At 47.3% G+C, this 22489-nt stretch overlaps 1 protein-coding gene across 2 annotated transcripts in view; it reads left to right on the top strand.

Moving 5' to 3' along the window:
• The window catches only part of LOC137525575 (NADPH oxidase organizer 1-like), a 94806-nt gene that overhangs the window by 11868 nt on the left and 60449 nt on the right, over positions 1 to 22489 (top strand). Inside the window, exons 1-2 of one of the 2 annotated variants that reach the window (XM_068246718.1) lie at positions 10034 to 10133; positions 20738 to 20818. In XM_068246718.1, coding sequence (XP_068102819.1) covers positions 10074 to 10133; positions 20738 to 20818 — 141 coding nt within the window. In that variant the 5' untranslated portion in view covers positions 10034 to 10073. Of the gene's footprint in view, positions 1 to 10033; positions 10134 to 20737; positions 20819 to 22489 lie in introns of those variants that run through there. The other variant, XM_068246719.1, reaches the window with a different exon arrangement.

Here is a 22489-nt window from a genome sequence, read left to right as displayed (position 1 = left end):
TTATTAGTTCGTTTGCATCTTTTGATTGAGTGGCGTCAGCCCCGAGGTTAAAGTCACCAAGGATAATCCAACTCGGATAAGACAGAGTTAGCATTGCCAGAAGTTCTGAGAATTCCTGTAGGAATGGGTCAGCATCTCCGGGGGGACGATAAACCACTAAAATTCTGAAGCCTTTACCAGCTGAGATCTGGGCACCTATACATTCAAAGGACTTTGTTGAGCCAACATTCAGGGCTCTGAGCTGCAGAGTTGTTTTGCCACCAATTGCTATACCCCCTCCTCTGCGGTCTCATCTTCCCTCACTTAGGACTGAGTAATTGTATGGGATGGTTGCTTCCAATGTGGGGCCCGCATTGGCATCAATCCAAGTTTCAGTGATGCATGAAAAATCGAATGTCTGAATAACGTCCGCAATAATGGCTGTCTTATTGTTTATAGAGCGGACATTGTAGAGCGATGCGGTGACTAAATGAGGCTTAACAATGGCGACTGGGTTCACTGCCAGGGCGTTACTGCATCTCTGACTATGAACATGGCAACCACTATTTATGTAGGTTTTTTTTAAATGACGTTATTTTTTTTAAACTAGTGTTTAAAGAGAACCTGTACTGAGTAAAAATATTTAAAATAAACACATGAGGTAACTTCAAATGAACATTACATAGTTACCTTGCCATCAGTTCCTCTCAGAAGCTCACCATTTTCTTCTGACAATAATCCCTTCCAGTTCTGACAATATTTTGGCAGATCTGAAATATATCAGTTGCTGTCAGTAAAATATCAGTTGCTGCCAGTTATAGCTGAGAGGAAAACTGATGTACCTGGTAATGTCCATGTTTCCCTATGGCTCAAGTGGGCGATGTTACAGTTTAACAGTGTGCTGACCAGAAAGCTGTTATGGGTAATAGCCATTTTCAAAATGGAGGACGGAGAATTCCCTTGATCACAGTGGACAAACAGGACGCGGGACAGGAGAAAGACACTGAGAAGTAGACTACATGGAAGGGAAGTATGACTTGTGTATGCTTATTTTGATTTTAATTTTCAGTTCAGGTTTTCTTTAAGGGGTGGAAAGGGTAATTATATATATATACAGAGAGAGAGAGAGTTTGTGTTTTCTATGTAGGAGTGTATAATGGTGTACTTGGGTGTATTTTTTATGTTTTTTGGCCACAAGATGTTGCTACACTACTATAAATAGAACACGGAAGCAAGTGTTTACATCAGGCTTTTTGAATGAGAAACTGCATCTAGCTGCTGCGGGCTCTGATTCATCACAGGCACGGTGATCGGGTTTGGGAACAGCTGTTTCCCATACCTGATCCTGGAAGAGCAGGATTGCGGCAAATCTGAATGGGAGAGACGCGTCGATCGCGAACGCCAGTGGTAAGTAAGCAATACACATATCTTCAACCCTGATCCACAAGTGATGTATACAGGAGTGTAGATATGCATAGCAAGGGTATGAAAGTGGTTAAAGCAAACCTAATGGGAGGAAAAAAGAAAAGTTTAACATTTACCTCAGTAGAGGGAAGCCTCAACTGCTTTATTAACTCATTATTGGTGCTAAGTACTATACTGAGTAGGGAGGCTACCTAATACTGGGGGGAACATCCGGCTACCTATACTGAGTAGGAAGGCTATCTAATACTGCGGGGAACATCTGACTACCTATACTGAGGAGGGGGGCTACCTAATACTGGGGGGAACATCTGGCTACCTATACTGAGGAGGGGGCTACCTAATACTGGAGGCACATCTGGCTACCTATACTGAGGAGGGGGCTACCTAATACTGGGGGCAACATCTGGCTAAATATACTGAGGAGGGGGGCTACCTAATACTGGGGGGAACATCTGGCTAAATATACTGGGGATGGGGCTACCTAATACTGGGGGGAACATCTGGCTACCTATACTGAGGAGGGGGCTACCTAATACTGTCGGGAACATCTGGCTACCTATACTGAGGAGGGGGGCTACCTAATACTGAGGGGAACATCTGGCTACCTATACTGAGGAGGGAGGCTACCTAATACTGGGGGCACATCTGACTACCTATACTGAGGATGGGGGAGGGGCTACCTAATACTGGGGAGAACATCTGACTACCTATACTGAGGAGGGGGCTACCTAATACTAGGGGAACATCTGGCTAAATATACTGAGGAGGGGGCTACCTAATACTGGGTGAAACATCTGGCTACCTATACTGAGGAGAGGGCTACCTAATACTGGGGGGAACATCTGGCTAAATATACTGGGGATGGGGTACCTAATACTGGGGGGAACATCTGACTACCTATACTGAGGACGGGAGAGGGGCTACCTAATACTGGGGGAACATCTGGCTACCTATACTGAGGAGGGGGCTACCTAATACTGGGGAGAACATCTGGCTACCTATACTGAGGAGGGAGGCTACCTAATACTGGGGAGAACATCTGGCTACCTATACTGAGGAGGGAGGCTACCTAATACTGGGGGAAACATCTGGCTACCTATACTGAGAATGAGGCTACCTAATACTGGGGAAAACATCTGGCTACCTATACTGAGGAGGTGGCTACCTAATACTGGGGAGAACATCTGGCTACCTATACTGAGGAGGGAGGCTACCTAATACTGGGGGGGGGGGGGGACATCTGGCTACCTATACTGAGAATGAGGCTACCTAATAATGGGGGAAACATCTGGCTACCTATACTGAGGAGGGGGGCTACCTTATACTGGGGGGGAACATCTGGCTACCTATACTGAGTATGGGGCTATCTGTGCTGCCCCTATTACCATGTAATTATATTATTATGGGAAACTGAATGTATCCTTATAGCGTAGAGGAGATAGTGTAATCGGCTCAGCCATTGCAAAATTTTGTACTGTAGATTTGGGCACACATTGCTGTGCCTTTAAATTAGCTGGTAGACTTCCAGCAGACTATTTTAAATTGCATGTGTTTCTTCGGAAATCAGCTCTTACCATTCTGTTTGTTTTTTTAATCATTGACATGGAAAAGCATTCTTCAAATAGCTGCTGTTTGCACAAGCATCCTACACAGTAGTCAGGGTCACTTCAGACAGTCACTTTATTCTGCTTACGATTTCTTAAAGTGACACTGAAGCGGAAAACATACACTTATCATCAGGGCCGTATTTAGGCCTAGGCCACCTAGGCCATGGCCTAGGGCACCACAGGAGCAAGGGCACCAAAGCAGCAGACTAATCTGATGCAGCATTTACAAGCTTGCAAATGCTGCAATGCAGGGAGATCAGTCGGGCTTCTGACCGCGAGTACTCTGCTGCCAGCTATCTGTGCAGCAGCCACCATGCTCTCTGTGCACGTTGGCATTGTGGCGGATGGCTACGGACTTTGGCAGCATTGGAGACGGAGGGGAAGAGGAAGCTTATACACTGGAGATAAGCAGAGAAGTGAGTAACACTGATGGCTGCTGCAGTGTGGAGGCAAGCTGTACTGATTCAGGGAGTAATCTGGCTATCTATACTGGAGGGGGAGGAGAAGGGGTCATCAGGCTACTTATACTAGAGGGAAAGAGGGGTGGGGTCATCTGGCTACCTATTCTGGAGGGGGGGGGGGGGTCATCTGGCTACCTATACTGAAGGGAAGGGGATAGGGGTCATCTCGCTACCTATACTGAAAGGGGGCGGCTGGTGACATTGGCCTTGGGTGGTAAAAAGTACAAATCCGGCCCTGCTTATCATATAATGAATTGTACGTGTAGTGCAGATAATTGATAGAACATTAGTAGGAAAGAAAATGGTCTCATTTTATATTTTCAGCTCTATAGTTTTTTTTTTTAATATCATTGCATCATCTATCAAATTTGCAGTTTACAAATGACACTCTGTATTTTAAACTATGAAACGGAGCAGAGTGAATGACCCTTTGAACTCCCTTGCAGTAAAATCTAATCTCAAGCTGTCTCACACTGTTTCTTTGATGTATAAGTGTTTCAGAAAATAGGTCTGTCTCCACCCAGGTTGTGAGAGAGCTCAGACAAGCTCTTTTGCATAGATAACAAGTGAAGTTTCTTAACAATTCATGTACTGCAAATGATACAAAAACTCTGTTCTTTGGCTTATTTCTTAGCTGTACTACACATACAATTCATTATATCATAAGTCTATTTTTATTTCAGATTCCCTTTAAGGAGCATACACATACAGCTTGGTTGTTTCCCGAAGGGATCAGGCCTTGAACCCCTGGGCAACAGTTTGGGAAGCAAGTGCGGTACACAGTGGTGTAACTAGAGGGGTGAAGGCATGGCTCATGCCATGGACAGCACAGCACCATGCCTGCCACTGTGGTGCACCCCCATGCCTGCCCCTGTGCTGCACTGCCATGCCTGCCCCTGAGCTGCACCGCCATGCCTGCCCCTGAGCTGCACCGCTATGCCTGCCCCTGTGCTGTACCGCCATACCTGCCCTGTGCTGTACTACCATGCTTGCCCATGTGCTGCACCCTCATGCCTGCCCATGTGCTGCACCCTCATGCCTGCCCCTGTGCTGCACCCCCATGCCTGCCCCTGAGCTGCACCGCCATGCCTGCCCATGTGCTGCGCACCCATGCCTGCCCATGTGCTGCGCACCCATGCCTGCCCCTGAGCTGCACCGCTATGCCTGCCCCTGTGCAGTACTGCCATACCTGCCCTGTGCTGTACCACCTAGCCTGCCCCTGTGCTGAAACCCCATGCCTGCCCCTGTGCTGCAACCCCATGCCTACCCCTGTGCTGCACCGCTATGCCTGCCCCTGTGCTGCACTGCGATGCCTGCCCCTGAGCTTCACCGCTATGCCTGCCCCTGTGCTGTACCGCCATACCTGCCCCTGTACTGTATTCCCATGCCTGCCCCTGTGCTGCACTGCCATGCCTGCCACTGTCCTGCACCCTCATGCCTGCCCCTGTGCTGCACCCCCATGCCTGCCCCTAAGCTGCACCGCCATGCCTGCCCCTGTGCTGTGCATCCATGCCTGTCCCTGTGCTGCACCCCCATGCCTGTCCCTGTGCTGCACCCCCATGCCTGCCCCTGAGCTGCACTGCCATGCCTGCCCCTGTGCTGCACCGCCATGCCTGCACCTGTGCTGCACCACCATGCCTGCCCCTGTGCTGTACCGCCATGCCGGCCCCTGTGCTGCAACCCCATGCCTGCCCCTGTGCTGCACCGCCATGCCTCCTCCTGAGCTGCACCGCCATGCCTGCCCCTGTGCTGTACCGCCATGCCTGCCCCTGTGCTGCAACCCCATGCCTGCCCCTGTGCTGCACCGCCATGCCTCCTCCTGAGCTGCACCGCCATGCCTGCCCCTGTGCTGTACCGCCATGCCTGCCCCTGTGCTGCAACCTCATGCCTGCCCCTGTGCTGCACCGCTATGCCTGCCCCTATGCTGCACCACCATGCCTGCCCCTGAGCTGCACCCCCATGCCTGCCCCTGTGCTGTACCGCCATGCCTGCCCCTGTGCTGCACCGCCATGCCTGCCCCTGTGCTGCACCGCCATGCCTGCCCCTGTGCTGCACCGCCATGCCTGCCCCTATACTGCACCACCATGCTTGCCCCTGTGCTGCACCACCATGCCTCCTCCTGAGCTGCACCCCCATGCCTGCCCCTGTGCTGCACCGCCATGCCTGCCCCTGTGCTGCACCGCCATGCCTGCCCCTGTGCTGCACCGCCATGCCTGCCCCTGTGCTGCACCGCCATGCCTGCCCCTGTGCTGCACCGCCATGCCTGCCCCTGTGCTGCACCACCAAGCCTGCCCCTGTGCTGCACCGCCATGCCTCCTCCTGAGCTGCACCCCCATGCCTGCCCCTGTGCTGCACCGCCATGCCTGCCCCTGTGCTGCACCACCATGCCTGCCCCTGTGCTGCACCGCCATGCCTGCCCACATACTGCACCACCATGCCTGCCCCTGTGCTGCACTGTCATGCCTGTCCCTGTGCTGTACCGCCATGCCTGCCCCTGTGCTGCACCTCCATGCCTGCCCCTGTGCTTCACCGCCATGCCTGCCCCTGTGCTTCACCGCCATGCCTGCCCCTGTGCTTCACCACCATGCCTGCCCCTGTGCTGCACCGCCATGCCTGCCCCTGTGCTGCACCACCATGCCTGCCCCTGTGCTGCACCGCCATGCCTCCCCCTGTGCTGCACCGCCATGCCTGCCCCAATTTAGCACCCCCAAAATGCCAGGTCAGTAAACACACCCCACAAATAACCCCATTTTGGAAAGTAGACACCCCAAAGTATTCAGAGAGGGGCATGGTGAGTCCATGGCAGATTTCATTTTTTTTTTTGGTCACAAGTTAGCAGAAATGGAAACTTTTTTTTATTTTTTGTCACAAAGTGTCATTTTCCACTAATTTGTGACAAAAAAATAAAATCTTCTATAAACTCACCATGCCTCTTAGTGAATACTTTGGGATGTATTCTTTCCAAAATGGGGTCATTTGGGGGGTATTTATACTATCCTGGAATTCTAGCACCTCATGAAACATGACAGGGGGGTCAGAAAAGTCAGAGATGCTTCAAAATGGGAAAATTCACTTTTTGCACCATAGTTTGTAAACGCTATAACTTTTACCCAAACCAATAAATATACAATTATTGGATTTTTTTTTTATCAAAGACATGTAGCACAATAAATTTAGACAAAAATGTATATAGAAATTTTGCTTTATTTGAAAAATGTCAGCACAGAAAGTTAAAAAAATATTTTTTTTGACAAAATTCATGTCTTTTTTGATGAATGTAATAAAAACTAAAAATCACAGCCGCAATCAAATAGCACCAAAAGAAAGCTGTACACAAGAAAAGGAGGTAAAATACATTTAGGTGGTAGATTGTATGACCGAGCAATAAACCGTGAAAGCTGCAGTGGTCTGAATGGGAAAAAAGCATCTGGTCCTTAAAGAGGAACTCCAGTGAAAATAATGTAATAAAAAAAGTGCTTCATTTTTACAATAATTATGTATAAATGATTTAGTCCATTGTAAAATCTTTTAAATCCCTGATTTACATTCTGACATTTATTACATGGTGACATTTTTACTGTTGGCATGTGATGTAGCTGCTGCATGTTTTTTTGGCAGTTGGAAACAGCTGTAAACAGCTATTTCCCACAATGCAGCAAGGTTCACAGACAGGAAACTGCCAGGAGTATGTACTCAAGAGTTTCTTGTGGGAGGGGTTTCACCACAATATCAGTCATACAGCGCCCCCTGATGGTCTGTTTGTGAAAAGGAATAGATTTCTCATGTAATAGGGATAAAGTTCAATTCTTGGTCGGAGTTTCTCCTTGACCCTCCTGGCAGTCAATTTAAACCGCCAGGGGGCAGCGCAGCACTATTCAATTTTTTTTTTTTAAATCATGTAGCTAGCCTAGCGCTAGCTACATGACAGCCGCTGTGCAGCGGCATCCCCCCACCCTCTTCGATCACCTCCGGCGATCAAGCCCATCCGGAAATCCCGTTCTGAACGGGATTTCCATTAGGGCTTCCCCTGTCGCCATGGCGACGGGCGGGATGACATCACCGACGTCATTGACGTCTTGACGTCAAAGGGAGTCCCGATCAGCTGAACTGATCTGATTGGCCAGGCAGCGCATGGGGTCTCGGGGGGGGGGCGGCGCGGCAGGTAGCGGCGATTCGGCGTGGAGTGGCGGGGATCGGGCAGTACACGCAGCTCGCAAAGTGCTAGCTGCGTGTACCCCCCCAAAAAATTATGCAAATCGGCCCAGCAGGGCCTGAGAAATCCTCCTGCATAGCATAGCCTGAGCTCAGCTCGGGCTTACCGCCAGGAAGGTTAAGGGGTTTTAAGACTGCAGTCCTTAAGTTAACAGTTAGGTCTATATGAATATTTACATGCCACCTTGAAATTATTCCATTGTTTGTTTTTAGGTGTAGTATGTTTTCTAGTATTCTGAGTTTTGTCTTAAAGAAAACCTGAAGTGAAGATTAAAAGTCAAAATAAACATACACAAGTCATACTTACCTGCTGCGTAGTCTACTCCTCAATCTCTTTTTCCTCTCCTGCGTCCTGTTTGTCCACCGTGATCAATGGAATTCTCTGTCCTCCATTTTGAAAATGGCCATTACACCATAACAGCTTTCTGGTCAGCACACTGTTACACTGTAATATCACCCACTTGAGCCATAGGGAAACATGGACACATCAGTTCTCCTCTCAGCTGTAACTGACAGCAACTAATATACAACTGACAGCAACTGATATATTTCAGTTCTGACAAAATGTTGTCAGAACTGGAAGGGATCATTGTCAGAAGAAAATGGTGAGCTTCTGAGAGGAACTGATGGCAAGGTAACTATGTAATGTTCATTTGAAGTTACCTCATGTGTTTATTTTATATATTTTTACTCAGTACAGGTTCTCTTTAAGTAGAGATGTTATAGGGTTGGAGAGAGCAAGCAAGGTCATTGCCTAAGGGCTCTTTCACACCGGTGCGGTGCTGTGTGGCATTTTTACCGCACCCACCGCAGGCCAATGTTAGTCTATGGGGCCTTTTATACTGGCGCGGTGCAACGTGGTGCAACGAAAGAGACGTTTTTGTTGCATCCCCGACGTGGGGGCAAACCTAGGCAGCATGGTGGCGTAGTGGTTAGCGCTCTCGCCTTGCAACGCCGGGTCCCCGGTTTGAATCCCAGCCAGGTCAACATCTGCAAGGAGTTTGTATGGTCTCCCCGTGTCTGCGTGGGTTTTCTCCAGGCACTGCAGTTTCCTCCCACATCCCAAAAACATACAGATAAGTTAATTGGCTTCCCCCTAAAATTGGCTCTAGACTACGATACATACACTAAACGATACATACATAGACATAGCACTACGGTAGAGATTAGATTGTGAGCCCCTCTGAGGGACAGTTAGTGACAAGACAATATACTCTGTACAGCACTGCTGAAGATACATATATACATACTAAAAATAATAATAATAAACATACGTTACCACGTGTTCGCTTTGGCCACAGGTAGTGATCGTCATTTCCTGCTTGGCCGGCTGCCAGGCGGGGATTACCGCATTCTAATGCGTTAATCCCTGAAGGCCTGCCTTTGGCGGTGCGTACTGCCAATTAGAGATGTGGCGAACGGTTCCCGAACCGTTCGCCGGCGAACATCTCTAAATCCATGGGCCTCTTACTACTTCCGGGTCGCAATGACCCGGAGTAGTACGCTTGCGCTGCCCGGCGGAGCGCGTCCTAGATCGCGCTCCCGTTGCCGGGCACTCTCTGCGCATGAGCGTGACGTCATGAGTGACGTCACGCTCATGTGCAGAGAGTGCCCGGCAACAGGAGCGCGATCTAGGACGCGCTCCGCCGGGCAGCGCAGGCGTACTACTCCGGGTCATTGCGACCCGGAAGTAGTAAGAGGCCCAGAGAGGTTCGCCAGGCGAACTGTTCGGCCCAACACTACTGCCAATCCGCAGTGTGAAGACGGACTTAATCGTTTTGTACTTATAGTTGTCCCTCTTTCCTATGTCCAAAAAACTTGCCACAAACAAAAAAAAAAGGATTACGATGAAAAGAGGCCCTAGGCAAGATACCACTGTATGCCCAGGGCTCATGGCCACTTGGCTTTTTTAGTAAGATTTAGTGGGGGCTAACATCCACCGAGCCCCTAGACACTCTCCAGGCCCTAGGCAGAAGCCTAAAATTGCCTTGAGTATGATCTGAATCTGACCACAAGAGTTATGCCACAATGTGGATGTTTCAGATTTTTATCAGAAATGGGAAATCCTACGGTAAACACAATATTTCAACTACACCAGAGACTTTATATGAAACCTTTATGATGTGTAACTTGGCAGAAACATTTACGGTAGCATTTAGCAAACACATGTGACATTTATTGAACTAATCTTAAAGAAAAAAAAACCAACCTCCTTGTGACAAGGCACATAATAGTGTCTCATTGTGAGAGTGGGAGGAGGGGAGGGCCGGGTGATAGAGTTGTGTGCTCAGTGGCTGCTATATGATGGTCAGGCCCTACCCCCTGTGTATGATATGCAGCTCTGCACAGGTGAGCAGGTAATTGCAGGGCAAGTGATAGTGGAGAAGAGATGAACAGATACCCCGTAGAAGCTAAAGCTGTTGGACTGGTCCAGCATGGGAGACAGCAGGTGAGGCACATCAGCTATCTGTCAATGAGTCGCATTGTGAGGGCTGGGACCCACAAGAGGTTTTGTGAGCATTTCTGGAGCGATTCAAAACGCAAGCGTTTTGCCAAAACGCTCAGCTAATGTTAATGGATGGGGCAACTTCCACTGGAGCGTTTGCGATTCCTCAAATCGCAAACGCAGGACATGCAGCATTTTGGGAGCGTTAGCGCTTCAATGTAAAGTATATAAACGCTGGCTCAATCGCTCATTAAAACCTGCATGGAGCGATTTTGCTAGCGTTTTAACCTTACCACACATTGTAACAAAATTAAAATTAATTGAAAGGACCAATCAGATTTTAAAATGCTAATCGCTACACAATCGCTGGCAAATTGATACACTTTGTAAAATCCTAAAACGCTCATGAAACCGCTGACAAACTGCTCATACAAAATGCTAGCGCTTGCGATTAGTTCCAGGCCTGACTGTGCTTTATTGAAGGGAATCTGAAGTGAAAATAAACGTATGATATAATTAATTGTATGTGTAGTACAGCTAAGAAATAGAACGTTAGTAGCACAGATATGAGTCTCGTATTGTTTTCCAGTACAGGAGGAGTTAGAAAACTTCACTTGTTATATATGCAAAAGAGCTTCTCGGAGCTCTCCGGCTAATTCAGTCAGATCATGAATCGGAAATTTTTGCATGCGTTTATGTTCCTATTCATGCTTTTTTCCTGCTTTTTAATACCAAAGAGCCTTCTGTCGTTGGGTCCTCAGGGAGAGAAGCGCTCTACAGATGTTATGTTGTTTTCTACACGACGCGTGCGTTCGCAATTGCAGCATATTCCACCACCACCAATCGGAAAATTGTGGATGAACACGGAAAATCATGCACGTGACTGCAGAGTGCCGATAACGTCGAAATCGGACGCAAAATCGCCAGAACGAGTGTGTTCCCTGCCTACAACTGCTGTATCAAAACTGCTCAATCTGTATCGGGACACTGTATCAGGATTTCCAGTCTTTGTGAAAGCAAGCAAAGAAAAATAAACAGGCAATTTATTCAAACAATATATTGCAATATAGTTGTATAAGGTGAACACAGTTAAAATATAAAATTATAGGATGTTCAATAATAGATATTATAACATGCCATCATTGTTTAAGGTACCTGTTAGAACCTTTCTATATCACCTTGCTTCGACACCATTAACTTCTTACAGTTGCGTCTCACAGACTGTGAGATCACTTGACTCTCCACACACAGCAAGCAGGAGATAGACTTTCTCAGGCTCCTTCAATGTTTACGGTATTTATTCAAGTAACAGAAATACAGATAGATACAGTTTATCATCTCCTTGCAAAGCAGACTTCCATGTTGCGTTACAGCAGCGTGAGTACCTTCCTTCTGAAAGTACCCAGGTCTTCTTGTATCTACTCTATGTTACATCTAGACTACCTATGTACAGCATACATTATATCAGATTACAGAAAGGAAGAACATACTTAGAGAAATAATTGGGTTCCAGTCAGTATTTGAAGCATAGCAGGAATCAGAGAGAGAGAGCCCCTTTTCAGCTCGTCCAGCTATTAATACCGACTAGGAAAGAGTTAAACGTGACATCATATTCGCCACCCCTAGATCAGATTATTGGTGGACCCTACTCGTGGTGTCATCATACACGCCTACTCGATTAATATTTAATGTCACCTTTCCTTTACTTACAGGAATGTGGATGTTTTGTAAACATGGACAATGTTTTCTGTTCTGGTGGTGGTACATGCCCAGGTCAGAGAGACCCGCGGCCTTGTTCAGAACAGCTTCTTGGTATGTTCTAGTTCTGCTGACAGAACTGCAGATTTTCTCTCTACAGAGAAAATCCCCTTAAAGGACAGGTCTGCTCATCAAGCCTTTTTGACTAACTCAGTCCAAATAACTGAGGCCTACTTAAATTATAACAATCCCCCCTAAAACGGCTTGACCCGCAGATCCCAGCGTCTGAACCTCCCAGTACCTGTTTCTCTTCTTGTATGTTTCACTTTTCGATGTTCGTGCTCACACAACTTCTCTGCTCTAGGCGGTTACCCCGGGAAGAGAGAGAGCAAGACCTCTTGGTCTTCCTGTACCCAGGCTCTCTGGGGAAGCCCTACTTCTAAGTCCCTCAACACCACATGCTCAGCATTTGCGTCACTTGCGTATCACTCACAAACTTGCATGACCACAGAAAAGTGAAACTCGTTTGGTTGTTACAAAACGGAGCAGTGCCAGGTGCCTTCTAAAAGAGCGCCTTTATACAATCAGCTCCTAGGTACTACTAAACCTATACCCGTAACCCTGCATATCCCTTAATTTAAACATATTGGTTCCGGAGATTGTTTATGAGGCACCAATCTCTGGACCAGGTTAATTTGTTTTACGTACTTTTAACACGCAACCTCACCTGGATAATGATGCCTAACGTTGTCATCCCCATCCAGACGACCAGTGGGTGTAGAAAGAACTTTGGAACTGCAGAGGCCCAGTCCGAGTGTCCCTGGAACATCACCGGAACCTGTGTCCACCAGGTCAGACTGGCACTCACCTGCTCATTTTTGTGTTCTACCTCGTTAAGATCACCTGGATCATGGTGAAATCTTACCTCTACCTTAGTGTACTGTTTGTTTAACCTTTGTAACCAAATGTGGTCGTCTGGGATCAAACCCCGTTCCCCTTTGTCCCATGTCGGGTTCTCTTTCAGGACGGGAACTACCCGTGAAACTTTGACCTTTAGAGTTCTCTTAACAATTTGAGAAACAACGTCATCCAACCTAGATGACAGGATCCTTATGGGATCTCCGCTCCCACAATATGTTCCCCTTGGAATCTCCCCCTTATCGGAACAATTATGAGAATATACCTTGAATGTATCATTAGACCTTATGTTAAAAAACCAAACCCTTCCTTCAGCCACCGGAACTATCGGTTGGGCTTCAGGGTGGATCCTTTGAATGGTAGCCTCGCATTCTGCGTTATTGAGCCTGCAGGCATCTTCCCTAAATTTGACTTGCCCCGGCCAACGCAGGTACTTCTGCAAGAATTGCCCGCATGAGGACAACTCTACTTGCTTCACCTCCCCGTCTAGCACCAAAAAAGGTTGACCTCTCAGGTCCTGGTGTGAGACACGGGTTGAGGTGGGAACTAAGGAAGTGGCGGTGCCTAAAGGAATCTTGCACCGTTTCCCTTTGTTCACTCAAACATCTCGAAGCTGCCATGCAAAAGATCCTTCTCCAGGAAAAGTAATATACCTCCCCTTGTCCAATCTCTCGCTGACAAAATATGTCCCCAGCTGTCCTGATTGGACCTCTTCCCCCCTTACGTCCTGAGGCACAATATGTACCTGAAGTCGGGAAGACTGTACTCTCTGCAATCTTTCGATTAAGAGTACCTCTTCACTTACCCAACTATCATGAGGATAAGCTGCTGCATATGGACTGTGTAATATCGTCCCCTGTTGTGACCCGTGTAGTGTGGATGGGGTTCCCTGTGTTGGCTTTCCCTCCCCCGGGACCGCTCTCCCCACCCTCTTTGTCACCTGGAAATGTGGCTTGATCTCGATTGTTACTTCTTGTTTCGAGAACCACCCACCCTTGGCTTTCCAGCCTTTACGTGTGTATAGTTGTTTCAGAGGCACTCTCTGTTGGTAGCTCCAGAGTGTGATGTTGTCCCCTGCGTCTCTCTGGTAAGAGAATTGACGCCTCCTGCTCGTTCCTCTCCAATCTGGACCCATCTCACTCTGCATAACCAAGACAAGGTACCCCTGAATCACACACTCCACCTTTTGCATGTACCCATTATACTGCAATGTACCTTTTAACAAACCTTTGGATCGGTGCATTGATTCTGGGAGTGTGGCATTCAATAGCAGATTTACACTGCCATTAAATTCCCACTGCCCGCACACTTGACCCTTCAGACCTTTCACCCACATTGTGCCATGAAATTTGCTTTCTCCTGGCACAAGTGCTCCTTTCCTCCGTCCCTGCATGGTCCATCTGTGCCAAGCGGAGGGAGGTGTGAAAGGATCAGTACCTTTGTCACCCAACATTAACATGCTTGGGCCTTGCATTCTCATTAACCCCTTATTATACATGAGAATGTCCTCTCTTCGTTCTCCTAGGACGGAATGGCAACCTAGGATCACCATCAGCATGGTACACTTCATTATAAAAGCACCACCCTGGGAAAGAAAAACATTAGCACTTTGCATTATGCTTTGCTCCGACAGTTTTGTTAGTCTCTTTCCGATTTCAGGAATCTCGTGGTTTAGTCTCTTTCCAATTTCAGGAATCTCGTGTTTTAGTCTCTTTCCGATTTCAGGAATCTCGTGTTTTAGTCTCTTTTCGATTTCAGGAATCTCGTGTTCCTCCAAGCTTAGATTGGCATCTGGAACCTTTCGCTTATCCGACTGACATCTCCATCTTTGCTGCCAGCACTGCAGCTGTCTCAATTCCATATTGCCAAACACCTGAAATCGAAATACAAACAAATCAATTCTTATTAATGAATTGGGATTCGCCCTGCGGCTTGTACTCTTTACACTTTAAATTGATCAATATATACCGTAATTGATCTCGTTGCTTTATGGTTCTCATTAACTCTGTTTACTCTTATTGGTAGATTGGAGTTAAACTTCACCCCCCTACCTCAGTACTATCTTCAGTACTTACCTGTTTAAAATATGCTCCCGCGGACTTCACCTATGGAAGCTCGCTTCACCTTTGGAAGCTCTCCCCCCATTGCTGCTCACTCCACATCCCCCCTTATCTGTCCATGCGCGGCCGTCGCATGCACAGATTACGGATGCCACACCTGATGCTGCTTTGCAGGTGAGCCTGCAATGCTCTTACTCATTATCGCATTTACTTATCTAGAACTTCATCGCGATACCAGCTCTGCTAGAAGTTCTGTGTGTTGTACCCTCTGATCAATGTTTGCCGTGCCACTACCTAAACTACCAAAAAAAAATTGCTGCCTCCCTGTAGGAAGGAGCACTTTGCACTTAACCTACACAGGGTGCAGGGCTAAGCATACCAGCGTCACATGCCTGTATGCAGATCCCTGAATGCCCACTTGGTAGGTAGTCACATGGAAAACACCGTACTGACACACTGTCACTCTGTAAACGGCAATTCTATCATCTGTATAATTGCCCCATGAACTGCTGTCAGTCCTTGTTCTTTGTGCTATAATTGATAGGAGCTGGAAAAAACATATTTGACCAATCAGTGGACGGAAAAAAAAAACCGCACAAAAAAACAGCCCAGCATAGACCTCTCAGTCAAGCTCTGGCCCTGTCCACGACAAAAACCGGAAAAAACGTTACCGCTCTGCATCAGCGGCGACGGAAACCCGTATTGGTCAACTCCCTTTTTTCCACCTCCGGCACCCCCCCTGATGCGCTGTCCCCCCTTATCTATTGGGAACTCATGCTGCCCCGCCCATCAAGGTGCCTCCCTTACAGGAATAATCCCATAAGCAACCCAGTACAGATACTTCCCTGATCTGCGCAGCACTCGCAAATCACTCCCTGGGGACTATCTGACTTATACGTGTTTTCCTAGCTGGGAAACACTTCCTATCTGTGAGCCTGCAACTTGCTTGGCTCACGTATGCGGACACTCCCTGTGTCCAGACTTCTTCTGAGGAAATCATCTGGAAGCCAAGAAACCCAGTAGAATCTCTCTACTGTCCCCACTCTGGACCCCCCTCCCACCAGCTGCTTCCGTGCACGGCGCCTTGTGCCCAGCTGTGACGTGGGACCTGGGATCCCCCCCAGCACATCCTCCCCCCTGCCATCGGGGCGTGCCTATCAGTGGGCGCTTCCCGCCCCCTCCCCTGCTGATACATCCTGCAGATGGGAGTGGCTTTCTCAGAAACCCGACGCCATGTTGAGTCATGGCATGCCAGCCAAAATGGCTGCTATCAATCTCCCGTAGCAACCGCTTAATCCTATACACATTAGGAGAAAACACAGTCAGAACATACATACAATGTATATGCACACTAAACATTTCAGCAGAAAAAGCTCTTCCCCAAGCTAAGCATACCGCTCTACACACTCTCGGATGGAAAAACATCCCAAAAGAGAAATACCAGAAATTCCACCGTGGAGTCTCCTATCTCTGAACCACAGACTCTACCCAGCAGAACATCTCCCGAACACCCCTGCTGACAAAAAAAAGACAAAAACTACGTCCGAGCCCCATACAGTAGCACCACCCACTATCTCAGCTGTCACTCTAACTGTTGCATACCTTCAAAGCGACCCAGGTCCGTGGGCTGCGTGCATCTGTATAGCTCCCCAAGAAGAGAAAAAAAACATACTTCCGACAGCTAACACAGTGCTTTAAACCCTTCTAAAACTGCACAGCTGTCTCTCTCTCACTTTCCTCACTGCCAGTCTCCTCTCTCTTACCTCTCTCTCCTTCTCCTCTCCCCCCCCTCTACTACTCGAAAGCCTTAGCCCCCCCTTATCTCTCCTGCGGGGGACTCCCATATCTGGCAAACCTCCCAGACACACGGGAGAAAGAGAAAGGAGAGAAAAAAAACCCTGAAACCGCACGCAGCAGCCACTAGCACAATCCGAGAGAGAGAAAAAAAAAACCTACACAGGAAAACCAGTACGAACACACACTTGAAAAGGTACAGAAAACACTGCTGGAACAAACTGTCAACATGTAATACCAAACACTTGCATTAGAATTAAACAAATGAAACACTATACTTGCCAGTGTCTTGAGACGTTCTCCCCAAATGACCATTCGTTACAGCATCGGTCAAGTTTTGCTCGCGAAGTTCTGGACCCCCTCGGGCTACTGATTCCTTCGTTCAGCAGATCGACCACCACTACGGCACTTGCACCCCAAGCCGCCGCCCGGGACAGCCCACGATCTGGATTCTGGCGTTAGGCATGTGTACAATCACACCTATATTATTCAGTCCACGAACCTTCGCCACTGTAATTACTCGAACGTCATTCCGTGCGCCCGGCTTCCTCGCAGCCTGGCAGCACCACTTATCTCTTCTCGATAAGTTTCTAGCGAGCGTCTCAGCGTCTCCTCCGCTTGTTAGTGTGGAAGTCCTGGAAAACTAGATAACAGACTGACATCTGGCCCGGTCCTTGCCTGCCTTTTCTGCTAGGCAGCGCTGGGTTCACGGCACCACTGTTAGAACCTTTCTATATCACCTTGCTTCGACACCATTAACTTCTTACAGTTGCGTCTCACAGACTGTGAGATCACTTGACTCTCCACACACAGCAAGCAGGAGATAGACTTTCTCAGGCTCCTTCAATGTTTACGGTATTTATTCAAGTAACAGAAATACAGATAGATACAGTTTATCATCTCCTTGCAAAGCAGACTTCCATGTTGCGTTACAGCAGCGTGAGTAGCTTCCTTCTGAAAGTACCCAGGTCTTCTTGTATCTACTCTATGTTACATCTAGACTACCTATGTACAGCATACATTATATCAGATTACAGAAAGGAAGAACATACTTAGAGAAATAATTGGGTTCCAGTCAGTATTTGAAGCATAGCAGGAATCAGAGAGAGAGAGCCCCTTTTCAGCTCGTCCAGCTATTAATACCGACTAGGAAAGAGTTAAACGTGACATCATATTCGCCACCCCTAGATCAGATTATTGGTGGACCCTACTCGTGGTGTCATCATACACGCCTACTCGATTAATATTTAATGTCACCTTTCCTTTACTTACAGGAATGTGGATGTTTTGTAAACATGGACAATGTTTTCTGTTCTGGTGGTGGTACATGCCCAGGTCAGAGAGACCCGCGGCCTTGTTCAGAACAGCTTCTTGGTATGTTCTAGTTCTGCTGACAGAACTGCAGATTTTCTCTCTACAGAGAAAATCCCCTTAAAGGACAGGTCTGCTCATCAAGCCTTTTTGACTAACTCAGTCCAAATAACTGAGGCCTACTTAAATTATAACAGTACCCAGAGATATATGATGCAACAATAGATATTTAATTGTAAAAAAAAAAAATGGGTGGAGAGGAGAGGTTCGATCCAAGTGGTGGAGCAGAGGGAACCAGAGAGACACTAACTGGAGAGGTAAATGAAAACGTTTCTCCCCATAGGTACATCCCAAGACAGTGGCGTAGCTAAGGAGCTGCAGGCCCCAATGCAAGTTTTACTATGGGGCCCCCCAAGCACTCTATACATATTGATATGGCGCACCAAAACCTGCCAATGGCAACTACAGTGTCAGAGGTGCAAGGAGGGGATGGGGAACAGCTTGTTAATGATTACCACTATTCAAAGTATCTATAGAAGTGATTATTATGAGCACAGAACCAATAGAGAGCTTATACTGAGACCTCTTCATCAGGCACACAGACTACAGTACTCTTCTCCACCATAGCAAGAATGGGTTTGTTTTTTATTGTGATCTTTGGCTCTGTTTCCCAAATTACTTGTTCCACTCATGGGTGTGACAAAAAGAGAACCAATCTTCCCATTCGGGTGATACATATAGCAAGAATACACCGAAGGCACCAACCCTGGGGAGAAACGGAGCAAAATATTTTTAGGGTTAGCTAGGCTTTAAAGCAAACCTGTAATTAAAGGGCAACTGAAGTGAGAAGACTATGGAGGCTGCCATCTTTATTTCTTTTTAAACAATACCAGTTGCCTGGCAGCCCTGCTGGTCTGTTTGCCTGCAGAATTGTTTGAATAACACCAGAAACAAGCATGTAGCTAATCTGTCAGATCTGACAATAATGTCAGAAATGCCTGATCAGCTGCATGCTTGTTCAGGGTCTATGGCTGAAAGTATTAGAGGCACAGGGTCAGCAGGGCTGCCAGGCAACTGGCATTGCTTAAAGGGAACCAGAGACGAAGGCTAGTTGAAAAATGAAAAAAGAGTTTATACATACCTGGGGCTTCCTCCAGCCCCATAAGCCTGGATCGCTCCCATGCCGCCATCCTCCGCTGCCTCTATCGCCGGTACCGGGTCCCATCACTTCAGCCGGACGCGACCAGTTGTACCCATGCACAGGGGCTCCCTCCGGCTTTGTACGCACGCGCCTGCGCAGTGCGGAGGGAGCGCACTGTGCTCGCGTCGACTGGCTCGACTGACCGAAATTACGGGACCCGGTACCGGCGGACAGAGGCAGCGGAGGACGGCGGCGTGGGAACGATCCAGGCTTATGGGGCTGGAGGAAGTCCCAGGTATGTATAAATTTAGTATCATCTCGTATCTGGGTCTCTTTAAAAGGAAATAAACATGGCAGCCTCCATATACCTCTCTCTTCAGTTGTCCTTTAAGGCTGGATTCACACTTAGATGCTTTGCATTGCATTGAGATGCGTTGCTTTGCGTTGCATTGAGATGTGTTGCTTTGCATTGCATTGAGATGCGTTGCTTTGCGTTGCACCCCATTGAAAAAAGCATGCTACATGATGCAACTCAACACAACACATCTAGGTTTGAATCCAGCCTTCAAAGGAGGGAAAGTCACATACTTATCTCAGTAGAGGGAAGCTGCTGGAACCCCTAGAGGCTTCCGCCATCCTCCTCGAGACCACTTATCCAGCTTTGGGACTCTTTGGAAGTTCCTGTCTGCACCCCCATCAGTGAATGAGCGTGACCGCACAGAGCAGGTACAGGACACCTCACGTCTATGCAGTAGTATGAAGACGCTTGGCGGAAAAAAGCCAAACCAAGTGTCTCTGTGCTACTGTGCCTGCATGAGGTTTCCTGAGCCTGCACACTGGGGCTGGGCCCATTCACAGACAGGAGCGCAGCCACATGCACCTCTCGACAAGCCCTTGTCAAAGAGATTTGGGGGATCCCAGCACTGGATTGTTGGGGCCAGGGGGAATGGGGAAAGCATCTTGATTATCCATAGGCTTCCCTCTCCTGAGATAAGTATCTAAATGGGGCACTTTTTTCTGCTGCCGGTACACTTTAAGGCCAATATTACACATGTTGGTAGTAGTGCAATGCGGTACAAGCATCGCATTGCATCACAGAAACCAGCCTTCATATGTTCCTGCACCACATTGCGGTGACAGAGTCATATGTATAGTGCCACCCCCGCTCAGTGACGTACTCCCTGCTGGGCAGGAAGTACATCACTGGGATCCTGTTAGTCTGCACATGAATGCTACGTCGCACCACAATCCCGTCAATAACACACACTGCATCACCCATTGACTGCATAATCCGTGCGGTAGGCACAGATCATACGACAAAATGCAGGTAGCCTTACGAATAAGGAACTACCGCCATAAAACTCGTGCCTGGAAAAGATCAGCCTGGAATAGATTTTTTTAAAAGTCAGTTATTCATACTGTATATTTTAGCTCTGAGACTCTGTGAAAAACTATCATTCATATGAGACAATACAACATTAACCCTATTTTTTAGCTTTTAAAAATAAAACTGTGGGGTTCTAAAAAAAAAGGTCATAGGAGGAAAGTTACAATTGTTAATCTCATCGGTTTATTTTTGCTTCAGGTTTCCTTTAAGCCTTACCTATTTAATTGTAATAATATCAATTGTTTTCTCTTGTTTTTTTTTATGGTTCCCAACCTTTTGTGCGATCGGTTGCTTGCAGCTCTACATGTTGTCCATCCTATGGTCTGATCGCAATGACATCATCATATATAGAACATATGACAGCTTTAAGGATCTCTCAGTAAGTAATACCAATTTATATTATAACTCCGTCCAATTTTGCCAAAATGTATAATAATCTCATCAGGTCGGCTGACTGTAACGACTTTGGCAAGGTTTCAGATAATTAGGGAAGGTTTCAGATAAACAGGGAAGGTTTCAGATAAACTTTGGTCTTTGGCAAATGTGGAGCCCATTATATATCCCAGTGCTTTACCGACCATAATGTTGTGGCATCCCCTTCTCTGACTCTGGAGTCACAATGGATCTCAGCCTACCTCTATGTAAGCCCTGGTGCTGTTTGGACTGTGGGCATGCCCATGTCAAGCTTTGCAATATGGCGTCCCTGCAATTGGCATACATTTTTTAGCTTTTTTCCTTCTGTATTGGTCTCCTTTGTTACTTTCCAGACGTGAACTGTTGCACTGCTTATTAACAGTCTTCTACAATAGTATATGGGTTGGTGTACAGGACATCTCAGAATTCTCAGCACTCTGTTGATTCAGAATTTACTCAGAGGTATACACAAGTTAGGAAGTAAAGTTTCAGGCATCCCAGTATATCAAGGATATTGCCCCATTATCCTTGAGATATTAGGATACCTAGAACTTTACTTCTTGACTTGTGCATACCTCTTGGTAAGTCCTGAATCAACAGAGTGCTGAGAATTCTGAGATGTCCTGTACACCAAACCATATACTATTGTCATAGCCGGCCTTTGACCTGAGCGACCAGAGCAGTCGCTCAGGGCGCCGGCTTCCAAGAGGGCGCCTATAGCTGGTCACCTATACTGAAGGCACCCACCCCTATACTGGAGGCACCTATGCCTGGCTACCTATGGGGGGATGGTGAACTTCATCTGACTTCCTATACTGGGGGCACTTATGCTTGACAACCTATATTGAGGGCACTAACACATGAGATCCTATACTGGGGGCACCTATGCCTGGCTACCTACCTATACTGAGTCTGAGGGTGTTTTTTTGGGGGGACGCACTGCAGCTATAACGCATGGTGCAAATTGTCAGTGCTGTGCTATCATTCTAAATAGGGGGTGGCGGCTAACTGTCCCACTGATAGTTTTTATTAATATTCCTGAAAGGTTCTAGCCTTAATTTTTAAGTATATTCAGGATAACACACTCTTTCCATCCATTCATGGTTATTAATAGTATTTTTTCTATTATACATACCGTGTTTCCCCGTATATAAATCATGTCCTGAAAGTAAGACCTAGCTTATATTTTGGGGATCCTCGAAATATAAGACATCCTCCTTAAATAAGCCTTAGTGGCTGTGGACCAGGGGGGGGACATGGTCGGCGCTGGGGTCCTGCTCACTTCACCCCGATCTAACACCCCCACCCCGCCCGCCCGCTTTACCACATCTGTGCCTAGCTGCTGGCCCTGGGCTAGCGAGCTGGTGGGCGGGTGAGGGAGGGAATCTGCCTATATAAATTTATATACAAAATATAAGACTTCCCTGAAAATAAGCCCTAGCACATATTTTGAAAGAAAAATTAATACAAGACAGTGTCTTATTTTCGGGTAAACACGGTATGTGATGTGTCACGGGGATCTAAGCATTTGGCATGATGTGTCACGACGTCAAAAAGGTTGGGAGATATCTCAGGAGAAAAGGTGAATTGCATATGGGTCTGTGTGTGTGTGCGTGTGCGTGCGTGTGTGAGAGCG

Source organism: Hyperolius riggenbachi, chromosome 7 (genome assembly GCF_040937935.1).
Source record: "Hyperolius riggenbachi isolate aHypRig1 chromosome 7, aHypRig1.pri, whole genome shotgun sequence".
NCBI lineage: Eukaryota > Metazoa > Chordata > Amphibia > Anura > Hyperoliidae > Hyperolius > Hyperolius riggenbachi.
Note: the sequence above shows the minus strand (reverse complement) of the source record. Positions and strands in the feature narration are given on the sequence as shown.